This window comes from Gallus gallus, chromosome 1, assembly GCF_016699485.2.
Source record: "Gallus gallus isolate bGalGal1 chromosome 1, bGalGal1.mat.broiler.GRCg7b, whole genome shotgun sequence".
Taxonomy (NCBI): domain Eukaryota; kingdom Metazoa; phylum Chordata; class Aves; order Galliformes; family Phasianidae; genus Gallus; species Gallus gallus.
This window is the reverse complement of record NC_052532.1, coordinates 4,112,284-4,128,612: the sequence shown is the minus strand read 5'-3', so window position 1 is coordinate 4,128,612 and position 16,329 is coordinate 4,112,284. Positions and strand designations below refer to the sequence as shown.

At 46.8% G+C, this 16,329-nt stretch overlaps 1 protein-coding gene across 11 annotated transcripts in view; it reads right to left on the bottom strand.

Annotated features, from left to right (window-relative positions):
• Positions 1–1,479: 1,479 nt before the first annotated feature.
• The window catches only part of PFKFB3 (6-phosphofructo-2-kinase/fructose-2,6-biphosphatase 3), a 66,153-nt gene continuing 51,303 nt past the window's right edge, over positions 1,480–16,329 (bottom strand). For 6 of the 11 annotated variants that reach the window (XM_046909154.1, XM_046909160.1, XM_040654214.2 and 3 more), the window contains 14 exons: positions 16,060–16,126; positions 15,677–15,751; positions 15,327–15,383; positions 14,022–14,146; positions 13,009–13,216; positions 12,192–12,338; positions 11,749–11,853; positions 10,730–10,859; positions 10,468–10,530; positions 10,245–10,309; positions 8,526–8,696; positions 7,067–7,089; positions 5,214–5,264; positions 1,480–4,288 (listed from right to left, as the gene is read on the bottom strand). In XM_046909154.1, coding sequence (XP_046765110.1) covers positions 4,282–4,288; positions 5,214–5,264; positions 7,067–7,089; positions 8,526–8,696; positions 10,245–10,309; positions 10,468–10,530; positions 10,730–10,859; positions 11,749–11,853; positions 12,192–12,338; positions 13,009–13,216; positions 14,022–14,146; positions 15,327–15,383; positions 15,677–15,751; positions 16,060–16,126 — 1,294 coding nt within the window. In that variant the 3' untranslated portion in view covers positions 1,480–4,281. The remainder of the gene's footprint in view (positions 4,289–5,213; positions 5,265–7,066; positions 7,090–8,525; positions 8,697–10,244; positions 10,310–10,467; positions 10,531–10,729; positions 10,860–11,748; positions 11,854–12,191; positions 12,339–13,008; positions 13,217–14,021; positions 14,147–15,326; positions 15,384–15,676; positions 15,752–16,059; positions 16,127–16,329) is intronic. The other 5 variants (XM_046909158.1, XM_040654231.2, XM_040654245.2 and 2 more) reach the window with 3 other exon arrangements.

Genomic DNA, 16,329 nt, shown 5'->3' with positions numbered 1-16,329 from the left:
TGTTTTGTCCTCACTCAGGTCAGGGAGGGCAGTAGGTTGCTGAATAGGCAAAACAAAGAAGGTGTTGTGGTTACCAACTTTCCTGGAGAGCCTGAGTCCTCCACGCCTCTGGGATGTTTGCAGGGTGAGCATCACCCCACAGCTCTCAGTAGCTACATGGAAGCCTAGAGAAATACAGGTGCAAACCCATTTTAAAACCCTACAGAATGATGAGGGCAAGAGGAGAAGGCAGATGGTCCCTGAGCATCTCAAGCCCTGCTCCAAAAAGTCTCCTCCTGCCCCAAAACCCCAGGGAAGACCAGAGCAGGGCTTGCAGTTGTCAACCAGCAGTAGCCCAAATCCACACCTACAAGGTGCTTTTTTGCTTTTGTTTTTTGTTTTGGTTTTTGCCTTCTCACTCCTATTTCATGGCCACAACTGCCCAAAGGGGACAATCTATTGACCACATGAAGAACAACCCAAATATGCTTCAGGACATCACATCCAACTATACTGCTCCCTGCCTCCTCTTCCCAGTAGTGCTTTGGGATCAGAAAACAAAGTAAAATGAAAAAATTACACATATATAATGTATAACATATATACATAAAATGAAAAATATACACACATATATATGTGTGTGTATGTAGCCTCTTTATAGGGAATCTGACAATTCAACTTCCATGTGGCATCCACCATTTTCCAGCTCTGGGGCAAAGACAGCTGTGATCCCATAGGACAGCTTTGCTTTGACACAGCAACACCAAACCATTGTAAGGAGGTGTACCAGGTTTGAATAAATGGCTGCTCTCAAACAAAATTGTCATATAATCATTTAAGTTGGAAGTGACCTTTAAAGGTCATCTGGTCCAGCTCCCCTGCAATCAACAGGGATATCTACCCCAACTGGGCTCAATTAGGTTGCCAGAGCTCCATCCAGCCTGACCTTGGATGTTTTCAGGGACAGGGCAGCCACGACATCTCTGAGCAACCTTGGACTCCCTTTTACATTGAGTTGGGATTTAGTGGGTAAAGTGTGAAGAACTCTTGGCATAAGTGCATGTGAGCACTCAGTTGAATGAATCACACCATCATTCCTACTAATGAGCTCCTCATGGACCAAATAGAAACCTTCAAATTGCTGCCATGTGGTTAAAGTGAAAGGTTTAAGCCATGAGAGCAGAAGGGCTTTTCTCAGTTGATCTGCAGAAAATGCACTGTAGGGCTAAGAGGGGTCTATAAGGTACAGGAACAGAGTAATCCCCATATGTACATGGCAGGACTGCATTGAGCATAGTCACCCTTGGGAACACCAAGCTTAGGTTGGAACATGGGAACAGTTTAGGCTGGAAGAGACCTTGAAAATCATCACCCCTGCCACAGGGTGGTTGCCACACACCAGATCAGGTTGCCCAGGGCCCCATCCAACCTGGCCTTGAACACCTCCATTCCGTGCCCCAAGGGCACAAATTTAAAGCAAGGCAATAACCACATCACATCTGTATTTCAACAAGTTATTTTATTGGTCCAGCAACTGCAAAATATACAAATTTCTGAAAGGCAGACCCTGTTTAAGCTGGCACAGCTTGATATCAGGCAATTATTCCAGATGTATATACAGAACAGTTAACAGCAGAAATAAAAAAAAATCCCAAGTAACTACCCTTCTCTCCAAGCTTTGCAGTATACATTAAATAAATAAACAGCGCTTTGCTATTTAAAAAAAAATCATAAAAAAATAAATTCAAGTATCACAAAAAAAAAGAAAAAAAAAATAAAGGAAAAGGGGAAAAAAAATGACTGGTGTGGTTCAACAAATCCATCTTCACACCTTCCCTCCCTTCATGGCTGCAGCATCATTGCCTGGGTTTTGGTTGTACAGCCAAAACACAATGGGAAGCATGATGGGATGGGATGGAGGTGACATCCTGCCACCCACTCCCAGCACGAGAGGACCATTTTGCTACTCATGGGCCAGCTTCCCCTCTTGAAGAAGGGGGGAAAAATAAAAGTAAAAGCCTACCAACTTCAAAATTTCATCTTTTTGTAGGACCAAGACTTCTATTTGCAGAGAAGAAATTAAAGTTTAAGGTTCAGGTTTATTTTTTTCTTGCAGACTTTTTTTTATATATATGTATGTATGTATGCATAGACACGCACTCAAATACACACCAAACATCATGTTTAGAGGATTAATCACGGGCAGCCAGACATCATGTTTGAGTGTGCTGGCTTATCTTTGGGTAGCAGGAGGAGACAGATCAGCTCCCCAGGAAACAGGCCAAGAAGGCAGCAAAGTCACCTTCTCCAACGTCTGTCCTTCTCAAAGGCAGAGAAACCAAAAGGGCTGACGTCAACCGCACGCGCACAAGTCTGCGTTAATGCAGTTATTACAAGTTCAAACAAAAAGGGGAAATAAGTGTTTTTGTTTCATCTGTACAATATACACATATGGACACGCTCATACAGGACACCACCGGGATGGTTGGATAGGGACTGCTGTAGTCCCTGAGCCTTCCCTGCTGTCAGTACTGCTCCGAGCCCATGCAATGTGGTTTTGTTGCATGGGACTGAAGCACTAGGCACTGTGGTTCACCTTTTCTCACAGGACAAAGGGACCAACCCCCCCAAAAACCAAAATAAAATAGTAATAAAAAAAACCACAAAAAAAACTTCATAACAACAGGAAAAAAAAAACCAACACTCTTTCCCCACAAACCTCTCCACTCCCACGTGCAGGCATGTTGTTTCCTACCCAGGGGAGAGGAGGAAGCCATAAAAAGGATTAAATCAAAAGGTTGGCCATCTCCAACCCTCCAGTGTTGGAGGAGAACCCTGATGACTTGGCCTCCTAACTCCAGTTCAGCTGTGGAAGGGGAAAAAAAAAATGGGAACGGATCGATGCTGAACACAGGAGGGGGGTTGGGGGGAAAACCAGAGATTTTTGCACAACGCAGTAGTGGTTAATTGCCATGGTCAACTGCTGGCTCACAGCCTGCATCAAAAGGCTCTCATCCCCAACCTCCAGGAGTTGGCCAGTGGAGCCCAAGCCAGGACCACGTCCATTGCCCCCTGCACGCACACGCACACACACACCCCTTGGAAGCCATAGTGACTGCTTTCATGCAGTCCCAGCTTCCCAGCACACAAAAAAAATTTAAAAAACATTGCCTGCATTCAAGCTTCCCCTGTTAAGAGGCACAGGTTAAAAAAAAAAGTCACACTCCTGCCACAAATAAAGTGCAAAAACCAAGCGGTTTCTAAGTATAAACATATACCCACACACACACATCTGTGTGCATGTATATATATATATTAAAGAAAAAGAACAGCAACAAAAAAAATTCTCTTCTCGAGACCTTTTGTCAACACCCTTCCTGCATCCTGGCCAAGACACCTGTGTGTCTGCAAAACGCACCCAGTGCAGCTGCCCACCTACGGCCTGCAGTGATGCAGAGACCCAACCACCCCATCTCCTCATTCTTCCAATGCAGAGCATCCCCAGGAGCCAACAGCAGTGTGGTTCCCCTCAATATTACGAGCAGCTCATATCCAGCTTCACAGCAGCAGACCGATATCCTCTGCACCCCCCCCCCCCTTTGAGATGCATGAATTAACATTAAGGTTTTACTATTATTAATTATTATTATTATTTTTTGCTAAAACCAGCAGTTTTCATGTATCTCAATGAGCTGGGCTGTGCACGTGGCAGGCTGTAGCTGGTGCGGGACTGCAGCACAGCACATTAAGGGCTTTCTTGCAAAAAAATTAGTAATACTTATAAAATAATAATAATAATTATAATAATAGGAAAAAAAAAACCAAAATTCCCCTTTGTTCCCCCCCTCCCTTCTTGTCCCCATTACTCTGCTAACCCCGCACCATTCACATATATACACACACTCCACCCAGAGATGGATGGGTACCATTAGTCTATACAAAAAGAGCTCAAAACCACTTAGAGAAGGAAGAATTAGAACTTGGAAACTCCTGTGCGCTAGAAGCGCTTCCCAGCTTGCTACACACTAGCAGGACACCGGAGTGGAGAGCAATGCTGCAGCCTGAAGACCTGGGAGCTCGTCTCCCTCCTCTCCATCGCTCTTCCACCTCTCTCCCCAGTCCAGCAGAGCAGTTTGCAGATGAACAGGCGTGGGTAGAAACAGCCGAGGGTCGACCTCGCCACAAACGGAGGAGACCCGTTTTATAAGCAAGCTTCAGAAATGACGATGGGATGGGAGCTGGCGTCGCTGGTGGTGGCCTCGCGACAGCACTAAGGGACTCACGATGGCTTCTGCGAGTTGTTCATGTTCTGCAACGAGAGGGGAAGCAGCACGGTTGAGGTCATGCTTGGAGCATCTTCAGTTTGCACACTGAGAAAGGGACAGGGGCACAACGCTACAACATGGGTCACCACTAAGAAAGCATCTATCTACCACAGAGGGAGGAGACATTATCCACCCAAGGAGAGAGGTGAGGGAGACATGTTGACTTGCTGCCCGAGTCCCTCCTTTGAGCATCACTCATCCACAGGGTGGGAATCTGGCAAATGTAGGCGTGAAAACTGAGCTGCTGTTTGGTCCATGCAAGACAAGGAGACGGGACACCGTAAGAGCCCAGTTAAGCATCTCTCTTGCTTCCCTCAATGGTGGGCAGGCAATGTCACCACATCTGCAAGGTGGAATTCACTGTTTCCCCATCCTCGGCACTACCCTCCTGTAGAACCACCTCCAGCCAGTGCAGTGATGGCCTGGAGGACCTGGCATGGAAACCAGCCACCATCAGTGGTGCAGCTGAAGCCAACATTCACCTGTAACATCTCAAGGATTCTAGAATGGCTTCAAGCACAGCCCTGGAGCCATCATAGTGTCAAGAGACATCTACTAGTGCACAGCAAGCAGCAAGGACCACAAATCCAAGGACAACCAGCTGAGCACCAGCAGAAACAGCTCCCAGAAGTGATGACTATAGGAGATCATCAGAGAAACCCAAGGAAAGATGACCACAACAAGGACATTTCTCACATCACAAAACTATACAAAAAAGGCTGTGAGGGAGGGGAAGAGACTAGGAAACAGCTAGGAAGGCTTCTCAGCCTACTTTTAATCTTTTACAACCTAAACTGTCTCTTACAAACGCCAGGAGCCATGGCCATGCCACAAGACAGCACTGTTCTGCAGTAGCTCAAGAGACAGGACAAGGGTTAGGAAAAGCCACGTGCACCCACAGCTATTTACCTTGGAAATATTAGTAAAGAGAAAACTTTGAGAAAGTGACAAACAGGTCGTCTTTAAGCATGAAAAGTGAAAGGGGAGAAGAAGGGAGGGGAGAGGAGAAACTTTTAAGTCGGGTTGTTGTTACAAAGTGCACTTTGGATCACAAACCAAGCAAAAGGAAAAAAAAAACATCACATCAGTTCATCCTGCAAACTCAAACCAGTCCAGGCACACACAGAGTCCCTGGGCTCTCTAGTGTATCCCCTGGATGGGGTCAAGGCCCCATTGGAATGGTGGTGCTGCTGTCAACCACCTCCAGCAGTGCAAACAGGGGAGGGAGGGAACCTCCACCTCCCCTGACCCCATATGGGTTGTGGTGGGACACAGTGAGGGACTGGATGCACAAACAAGGTGACAGGAGAAGTGACAGAGGTGAAGGTCCCTCACAAACCAAATGCTTAGTGGCATCTTCTTGGTTCCCTTGAAAGCAAATCCTAAGTCCCACAACAGCAGGTGGAAGCAGACTCCCAGAACTGGAGAACCTTAGCCTACTGCATCCAGCGTACACCTGGGATGGGGAGCCATCACCACCTTCTCCAGGTGTAGTGCAACCTGATGCAGACCTCTAAAATTCAACATCAGAGGGGGGTTCTTTTTGGTGCCCCAGCCAGCACGCAATACTTTTTATTTTAACATAGATGGGAAAAAGCTGGATGGAGGGATGTACAAAAAGTCACTCTCTAAGCAACCAGACCAGGAACTTCATCAAGGCAAGAGAAGGAGCATAGGCATGCACATCATGGCAGACAGCTCAACATTCACCCAGGAGCATCAGCATGCTCTTCCCACACACACCCATCAAACAAAGCCAAGATCTGACTTTTCTACCATCTATTTTGCGGAAATGGAAATAAATGTGAAGTCCAGCAGCTATTACACACAAGCTGTTATAGCAACTATTCCCATCTTTATCACACAGAATGAACCAGGACAAGGATGGAGGTGGGCTGATTGCTCTATAAAGGACAGAGACACGTAGGCACTATCCCAGCTGAACTCCCAAATCTCCATAGTTTTTGAGAAGACATTTGAGCACTCCTTCTCTAATGACTGATGCTCTCTTTACTCAGTGAGGTAACATGAAATGAGCCCAAAGGCTTCAATTTATCCAGAATCACATTGTCCCTATTATACAGTAATTTAACAGCACTGTCAAAACCTCAGTCAATTCTAAGTAATGCATTAAAGGTTCAAAGCATCGTGCCTACTAGGCAAGGTCAAACACCCTTGTGTCTAATCTGCCCAAGACAAATGGGCAAGTTAGTCCCAAAATTAACATTTGCAGAACTACAGATGCCTGGGTCATCCCACCTCCCAGAAATACATTCTGGTTCCCACACAGGTGATAAAAATCCTGCTGGGAGTTGAGGTCAGAACCTTATCTGGAGATCTTCAGTGGCATCACTCAGGCATAACTCAGAGTCCACAGGACAGGCAGACCACCTGGGTCTATCACCTGTGAAGTGCTACCACGGAAAACGCAAGGGAAATCCAAGGGTATCTCCAACTACTCAATGAGAAAGCAGGAATTCAGACAGCATGTGCAGACAGCATCCTGAAGTAGTAACCTGCTCTGTTTCCCAACAGAATTTGGGCACTTAATCAAGAGAGGATACTTAGGGGTTGGACAAAGCAGCATTCATAGCCTCCTCTTTGTAATTCTTAAGAGGCACCCAACTCCCACCCCAACACACAAATATTCAGTCCAAGAAAACTATGCCCCATCCAGGTTTCACATCAACAAAATAACCAGTGGGACAGTGAGAAACAGGGGAAGAGGGAGGGAAGAGAATAAGACGCAAGAAGGTACTTACAGGCATGCCTTTCCTAGTAAAGGCTGTAGAGAGACAGAGAAGGGAAAGAGAGGTGTCAGTAACACCGCGTGAGACAGGGCAGGGGGCACGGGATAGCAGCAAGTGGCACCTGGACACCAAACACTTCCAGACCCTAAAGCCAGGACAGGGTTTGTTGTAAGACTCAAGCAGCCCAAAGCAAAGCCCCAAAAGCCAAGAAACTGAGCAACTGACTTGCTCAGTGCTGTACGGGGTGGAAAGGTTCATGCAAAGCCATGAAGCAGAGCAGTTAGAAGGGAGCCAGGGGGCACGTCACACTTGAACCTGGCCAAGGAGGGATTGGGGGCAACACAGACAAGGCAAAGAAGGAGTAGACAAGACAATGAGATCCAACAAGCAGCACGATATGAGGCTCATGTACATATATGGCTGCTTCTCTGGTTCCACCCAAGCTTCTTCACTAAGGGATGGGGCTTTTGTTTCTGGGAACCCTGTCCCAAGCAAGGTCTCTCCTTCTCCATCTTTTCACAAGCAGGTGAAAGAAGAGATTCAACATACAAGCAACATAGCAAGGGAGGATCAGGTTGGATATTAGGAAACCCTTCTTTTCAGAAACAATGGTGGGGTACTGGAACAGCCCATCCAGTACCAACAGGAGGGTTCCAAGAAAAGGGCAGATGTTGCACTGAGTGACATGGTCTAGAGCAGTCACAGGAACAGGTTCATGGTTGGACTAGCTGACCTTAGGCCTTTCCAACTTTAATGATTCTATGAATCCCTGGGTTTTCACCCATGGCTGCAGACGGCAACTGATGCACAGGGCATGGGTGAACTCCCAGAACTGGCTTCTACTCAGTTTTGGATCATTTCGCCTGTTCCTCTGGGAATAGAGAATTGCAGGCACAAATGGGTCCTGACAGTAATTTTCTTAGTGGAAGCCCGAGAACATTTGTGTTGCTGCAATGCCCAGGTCTACAGTGGAGCAAATGCATTCAGGGAGGGAGGGGTGAGGTAGGCATGAGCCCTTTGGTTTTGCCTGCATAGCCAACTGGCCCTCACATGGACATGGTTGTGGAGACTCTGTGCTGGATGATGCTGGCTTGATGAGGGGTTAGACCAGCTGGACCCAGAGGTCCCTTCCAACCTCAACCATTCCACAATTCTGTGACACAGCAATGTCAGATGGGGGTCACTGAGGCAATTCCTAGGTCAGCTGCTTGATTCAACCCACAGCTTTGGGCTGACCAAAGGACTGACAGCCACCTATCACTGGCTGCTCCCAGAAACCAACCCAACGTGGAGAGGGAGACACAAGCACCCACGGGAGAAGCGCAGACAGAGCATCTCAGAGCCAGCAGCACAAGATGCAACAAGTGCAAGCCGTTCTCAGCTTCAGGAGCGACAGCAGGAGGACAACAAACAAACAAACGAGAATGACAACCAAAAAAATAAAAATAAAAAAAATAAGAGTTCAACTAACTTGTCCCGGCAGCTGCGTGGGCACTTCCTGAGGAACACAGCCTGGCAGGGCAGAAGAAACAGCCACATGCTCCTCAAAGCTGTTGATGCGAGGCTTTTTGATGGGCTCTGGGCTTGCTAGAGGGGTAACGCTATTACGTCTCATGAGCGGGTTAGGTCCCTTCTTTGCTTCCTAAATTAGAGTGAGACAAAGAAAAAAAAGTAAATAAAAATAAATTAAAAAAAAAATGAAAAGGGAAGAAGGCGACAGTTATAAAGAAAAAAAAGCAAGTTGTTTTTTTCCTTAAAGCAGCCTCTGCTTTTCCCCCCACAATTGCTTTCGATGCGCAAAGGATTAGTTGGATGCAATGAAATGCTCTGGACACCAAAAAAAAAGAGAAACTGATGCAAAATGTTTGAGAACATAATATGATTTCCCAAGAAAGGGAGGGGGGAAAAAAAAAGAACCCCACAATCAGAAACGAGATAGATTTTCTCCACACCTGAGCCTTCAATCACAAAAAAGTAAAATGTGCCTTACTACAAAGGATAGCAGTAACCAACAGCCACCACTTGGCACAACAGAGTGGTGCCCATCGCTCTGCTCCTCAAAGCTGGCCCCTCTGACTGTGAAAGCAAGAAGAGGAAAGACGAGCGAGCCCGAGTGGATAAGAGAGGATGGGCAAGTGAGACAGAGCAGCCAGCGAGGGTCAGCACAGCACCAAGCTCCAACTCAAGGCATGTGGGATAGAGGGCAGTGCCCTTGCAGCTGAGCAGAGGAACCCAAGCACTTTGCACATGCCTTGCTCCATCCTAACTGAGCCCCACAGCTGCTCCTGGCAATGGTGACGCAAGGGCATCAATGGCCCTGATGCTATGGGAAAGGAACCAGTTTTTCTTATGCATTGAAGTCAAGGAGCAAAGAAAATACATGGTCCAAAAGTGGATGGATGAGACCATCCAAAACCCAGACAGGACCCACCACCACAAGCTGGAAAGGTTGGCACGCAGGGTTCCCCTTGAGTGACCATCCAGCCCCACCACCAAGCTGGCATCCCCTTGCTCTGATGTCTCTTAGTTCTGGCCTCTGAGCTCCCAGTGGAGCACAGAGACCTGACTTTATGGAGTTCTGCCCCTCTGTGCAAGGGGTCTTCTCCCCCAGTAATCTACCACCCTACATAACAGCACTCTGGTAGCCTCATGAAGCCACAGGCACGCCAGGAAAAACTACATAGGCAGATGAGCCCCACAGCTGCTCCTGGCAATGGTGACGCAAGGGCATCAATGGCCCTGATGCTATGGGAAAGGAACCAGTTTTTCTTATGCATTGAAGTCAAGGAGCAAAGAAAATACATGGTCCAAAAGGGGATGGACCATGGGTCTGCCAAGCATGGGCTCTGCCAGTCAGCTGGGACACACGGAGAAGTCACCTTCTCCATCCACAGCTCTATTCCCTAGTGGGCAAGTGAATCACCACAAAGGCAAAAGTCAGAGACTGGCTGACCTTCCCCTGGGTCAGCTTTAAACTAGGTAGCAGGCACATGCAAGAGTCTTTTTCCCTCGGAAAACCCTCGATCAGCCACATTTATGCAGAGGAAGAGCCCAACTGATGCTCCCAGTCCTCCAATGACACTTCGAGCACTGGGTTGAACAATCTCCCCAGGCATCCTCCCTGCTGGGCTACCACAGGGCAAAGGAAGGGAACACCCAAAGGATGTCTCAGAGGGAAAGAAACACTTACCTCTGGCCGCTCCCTGTGAGTGTTAACAGCTTCAATATTCAGGGAGATGGATTCCACACGGCAGCCTGTAGAAGGAAGCACAGAGAGACAGGCTGTCAGCAAACACATGAGAAGGTGTTCAAGGTGCTCCATCCCAGACCTCTGCCCATGTCCCAGAGTTTGTATTTGGGAGGAGGTGCAAGTTGAACACCTCAGCACATCAATAAGTAGCGTTCCCACTTACCATAAGCCACTGGGGTCAACTTCAATACCGTGTGAAGAGGACATTTCAGGTAGGGCATTTCATCTGCAGAGAAAGCAAAGCAAGATTAACCCCACTCTTCTCTAAAAAACAGGATCAGACATCTTCCTCAGCACCTAAAGCCATCCCATATCAAAGAGATGCATACTCCAGGCCCTGCATGGACATGAGCACATCTCATCTCCTCCAAGCTGCATCCCTCCTCCAACAGGATCCACCTCCTGCCCAGGGACAGGGAGCTCACCTGCACTCTTGTCCAAGAAGTAAGCAAGGAGACAGCGCATGACAGCCTGGTGACAGATCACAAGGACATTCTCTTGTCTCTCCAGCTCCATGATGACTGGCTCCAGGCGCTGCACCAGGTCTTGGTAGGACTGAAACAGAAGAGTAGGGAGATGGGCACAGAGTAAAAGGGAGACAAGGACCTCAACAAGAAACAATTATTATTGTCTTGGTCTAGGTATTGATTTCATGCTTCTAACTGAACTAAACCAACACAATTACTGGTAAAGATGAGTAAATTTAACAGTGCTTCGACTTGTCTACTCTAGAACATAGCTACTGGTCAGAGAAAGAAAGAAACCATTTATGTCTCAATTACAGCCCTGAAGAGTTTATTGAGGTAACCTACAACTGCACAGAGGCTCTGAGATTACTGTCTCTTGTCTCAAAACTTGCTTTTCTATGAGTTTTTAAGTTCTAAAGTATGAAGCACTCTGAATATCTCTAAGGTTTTGAAAGGTTTCACGAAGAACCATTTCATACAGAACCATGGCAGACACCCAGAAGGAACCCAGACACCTAGAGTCAATGTCAGTCACTCCCAGATGCTCTCCTTTAGACCTGCTGTCACTATGACACTAAATATTCATTGTTCCCAAGTGTCTACGGACATGATTTTTAATTTGGGACTAAAAAGGTCAGTTCACAGCCAAAATTACCATCTACAACTGACGTAAATTCCCACCTCCACATGTCACACCTTGAAAGCAGATAGTGTTCTTCAAGCCAGGGATAAACAGAGATATCAACAGCAACCCACAGCAAATGACGCAGAGAGCAGAGGATGAAATTACTACTTTAGAAATGAAACAAAGGGAAAAACCTGGGCAGCACAACACTGAGTGAACCTAATGGAGAGGACGGACTAGGAGAAAATGGGAACACCTGCTTTTCTTCTACTCTTACTCCAGGTGTAGAGAAGAGCCATTAAAACAAGGCGGCCATATTCAAGTAACAGCCACGTCTCCTAAGGTTTCCTACCTCTCCAGAAGGATAGCGGTAGTAATATTTATCCTGATCACGTAAAGCAAATTCCTCTGGATGCTGGTCCCTGATTTCTTCATAAGTCATTTCTTCACACACACCCTGCAAGAAGAGGATAGGCAAGAGGTTACTGGCCATGCTAAAAAGAATTGGCCCACCTAACACACACACACACCCACCCACCCACCCCTTCTCCAAGGCAACTGTCTTTAATCTGCTGGGATATCAGATATAGAGCAGTTTTATGAAAAAGTCACCTTAATCTACTTATTCAAGCCAACATCTTGAACGTTTTGTGTGAGGTAGAAGTAAAATCACAAGCCAAATTTTGAGTGCCAGAGCAGGAAAAGTAAACAATTCCCTACAGAAGGGAAAACTCCCTACAGGAGGTGAGACTCAGGCCAGCACTATCATCTCCTACTGTAATCAAAGCCACTTACAGCATCTATTTCATTGAGGGCCTTCCACTGCTCATAGGGCAGATGGAGTGCTTCTGCTGTTTGGATTGTTCTCTTCAGTTGGCTGGTCCAGACTTTGAGGTCCTTCAGGTTCTGCTCCTCAACAAACTTGTTCAGTGCCAGTGCAAACTGTAGGACAGAGAAGAGATCGATTCCTGATAAGTGGGATCCCATTCAGCTTCCCAATGAGTTTTCCCACCCTGCTTCCTAGTAAACATTCCCTTCTCCAGGTCCTCTTCTGTCTTCCATGGCAAAAGCATTGCCCTTCTGTTCTAATGTGGAGAACAGCCTCACACATCTGTGATTCCCAAAAAGCTATAAAGGAGTACGAGAACAAAGAATGGAAGAAGAGAAAGCTGCAACCTAATGTAATTGAGGAACAGCAGCAGCATCCAAGAAACCATGTCACAACCGGGACTCTCCTATGATACGAAATATCCCAGACCATCCTTAACCACAGTCTGTTTATTTGTCAGAGTTAACTGATGTTTCATGTAGTCCTTGACAAGTCACACCTTAAGTGAGTGAGTCCATTTTGACTTCAAAATGGTAATGGAAAGCCAAAATAGACATTGGCCCTCCATGAACCACCTCTCTTGACCAGAAGAATCAAATACTGAGTGAACTGAGCTCTTAATTATTATCTAAGAGGGTTTTTTGAGGCCATACTTGAGCAAAAATTTGACAAGCCCTACAGATGGATCTCCAGATCATCCCAGCTGGCACTGAATATACACTCAGCCCAATAGATGGCATCTCCTACAGCCAAATCCCAGGGAAACATTCCTCTCCTCCTTACCTTCTTGCCCCTATTGGAGAGGCCTGAGTCACCTCCAATCTTCCCCTTGAGGTTGAACTCGCTCTCACCGTGCCGACAAAGATAAATGGTGCGGGGCTGGACATGGATGTTCATTAGGTAGTAAACAATCCTGCTTTGGATGTGATCCTGAACCCTGTTGACCAGGAACCGCCGGCCAACATCGATGACTTTGATGAGAGAAAGCTCCCTAGGGAAAACATAGCAAGGATGAGGGTTGGGGTGGGTGTCAGTGGGGAAAGTAGAAAGGAAAACCATCACTCCACAAAACGGCCCTGTGAGGTATCTCAGTCAATATAATCACTCAGCTAAAAGGATTTCCTGCAGGCTATTTTCAACAGGAAGTTGGTAGGTCGCAGCAATTCATGGAGAGCTAAGTAACACGAGTGTAATCAGCTTCCCTCCTTGCAGCAGTAAAGAGGATTAAGCCTAGCAAGAAGCGCATCCCACTTCAGGACAGCACTGAGCTGGACCAAGATCATCCACACAAAGCACATGGATGTGTCTGTGAGGAGCGGGAAGGCTGAAAGGTAAAACATTACTGACTGGCTGCCCACATGGCCATGCAGGACAGCAAAGGTTGAGCAAGCCTTAGCTGGGTACCCTGGGTCAACCTCGAGCTTGTCTAAGCAACCCCTTCTTTTAACTGGCACCAGGACAAAAGCATCCCAGAAACACTCCAGCCCACCTGGCCCATCCCTTTGTTTCATCTGTATTTATGCCTGGAACTAGATAATCTTTAAGGTCTCTTCCAGTTCAAGGCATTCCTATGAATATGGTCAAAACCAGTACACACTCCCTAACACAGGGCTGGAGAAGACAGCACTACGTTTTCAAGGCAGCATGATTTACAGCAAGCCTCAGCCACACGCTATACTAGAACAGTCACATGTTTGAACACCAAGTGAAATACAGCTCCATACCTCATTAGCCTGTTCCCAGGAAACAAAAGGCATTCAAACACAGCCTCTTTATAAGTCAGGAAAGTTTCTTACCGGTCATAGTCATCAGGGTCAAGTGGCTGGTAGCTGGCCTGGTAACAATTGATTCTCTTCATGAAGTCCTCCATGGCATCGGTCGAATTACAGTCCCGGTAATCAGGACTGGACAGTTTTACTTCCTACAACAGGAGAGAGAACACATCAAAAGGAGAGGTTAGGAAGCTTCCCAAGCAGGCAGAGAAGGCTGCTGCCCCACCTGGGGCAACAGGCACAGTAGGGCTCAGATAGTCAGACCATGTTAATCTCAAAATCCTACCATGACCCAGCTGCTGGCTAAGCCATTTTACATCCATCACTTATTATAAGATAGAAGCAAACAAGACCCAAAGTTAAGCACAAGGAAAATAGATTTGCTATAAACCATTGCGTGACTACACACTAGAATATGCTAGAAGTGAACTAGGAGAACTCACAGGGACTAAGTTCTGCCTAACCTGCTTTAATACAATGTCTTTCCTGAAGATTTGGGTTTGAGGAGATGTGTTACACATCAGTAACCCCCCCCAACCAATCCTCAAACCAGTGGGATGACATCACCGGGCAGGAGCTCCCAGCAGAAACAAATGCTCCTAGACTGGTGCCTGTTGTGAAGCCAGTCCTAGAGGCAGGGCAAAAGCCCATGAAAACCCCCTGGTAGACTCTGGATATCCCATGACACATTCCCAGACACTGTAAAACAACTCGCAAAAGGTAGTCTGGAGCATAGCCCAAGGGTGGAAAGGACACTTCACTGAAGTTAATCATGCCCAGGTAGGCCAATTAGCATCTACTCACACTAGCCAAGCCTAACAGGCAAAAGCTCATTTCTGCTGAGGAGAAATGAAAGATCCAGCAGCTCCCAAAGGAGCTGATAAGCAATGTTTTATGTCACTCCCCCTTTCAAGATGTCAGCTAGTGACAGGAAGCCTCTGAGCTGAGCTGCTATTCCCCTTAAAACAGACCTTAATAGACACCGTGAAGCTGGATGTGGCCAAAGTCACCAAATCTAACTGGAATTTAAACCACACTCACCAAGCAATCTCATGGGATTTAAGCCCATAACCACACCTACCGCTTCAAAAGGGACTTTGGGGTCACTAAAGTGTCCTAAATACTTTATTCACCTCTCCTTGATATCATTAGACATCAAGAGAATTGCAAGGGCCCCCTTCTCATCCCAGGACAAATATATCATTAACAGGCAAAGAACTCCTAACCCTCAGCTGAGTCTGGCAAGATGTCTTTTGAAAAGAAACCAATTGGACACAGGTGAAAAATCCTACCCAAGAGAAAACAAAAGCAAGTGGCTTTCACTCTTACCATGACATTGGTGGCAACAACATTGGGATCGTTGCAGACAGATTCAATGAAGAACACCTGCAAAGCACAGCAAAGCTCAGCTGAAAGCCAGCAGTAAGGTTTAGGACATTCAGCCAGCTCTTGCTCAACCCAGCCTTCCTCCCTGCTTCACCCAAGGAGCATTCCCTCCACCTCGCTTCTATCCTTTCAATCCCCAGTACTCAGGACCAGGAAAGATCTCCCATTCCAGCAGCCAAATCCACCTTACAACAGAGCATCATGAGGATAACATATCACTGATAAACTACACATTATGAATAATAAAGGTGATGTGGTCTACGCAACATGGGCAGCAGAGGGATGGTACCAACCTTGAACCCATTTTCTTTGGCAAAATTTAGGATCATCCCTCTCCTCTCCCGTGTGGTATTTGTGGCATCAAAAACCTGTAAAAACAAAGACTTCAGTTAGCACCAAGGATGCCTGACTTCTCACTGAGCCCTTCAATCTAAATTCAGGTGGAACAGTGGATATTTTATAAAAAGCTGAGCTCACACTAGCCACACACTTTTCTCTCTCATTAAGGGCATTTTATCACATCCTTCCCCCATCTGCCTCATTTCTGAGAGCATTTAGGAACCTCCTACCAATCTCTGAGCACATGGCCCATTTTCCTGCAGGCGAAATGCCCTGAGCTGCACAGGGCTCAGCACTTTCAGGATCAGTGCCAAGCACCACAGAGGGCATCTCTTACCGCAATCTGACCAGCCTCCTCTGTCAGGTACAGCTTGACATCCCTCAGGGCAGCCAGAGCACACTGCCTGCAAAAGAGACCAGAGCCATGCATTTAAACATCAGTTAAAATGAAGTATTTTACGCTTTGCAGATAGCTGAGCAATAGCACGGAAGGATACTTTGCATCATCTCCTGCCCATATACTTTTGCATGTTTCTCCTGCACAGGAAGAACAGGGACTGAATGCCAGCACCATACCTTCCTCATTTCCTCAGACCTTTTGCTTCAG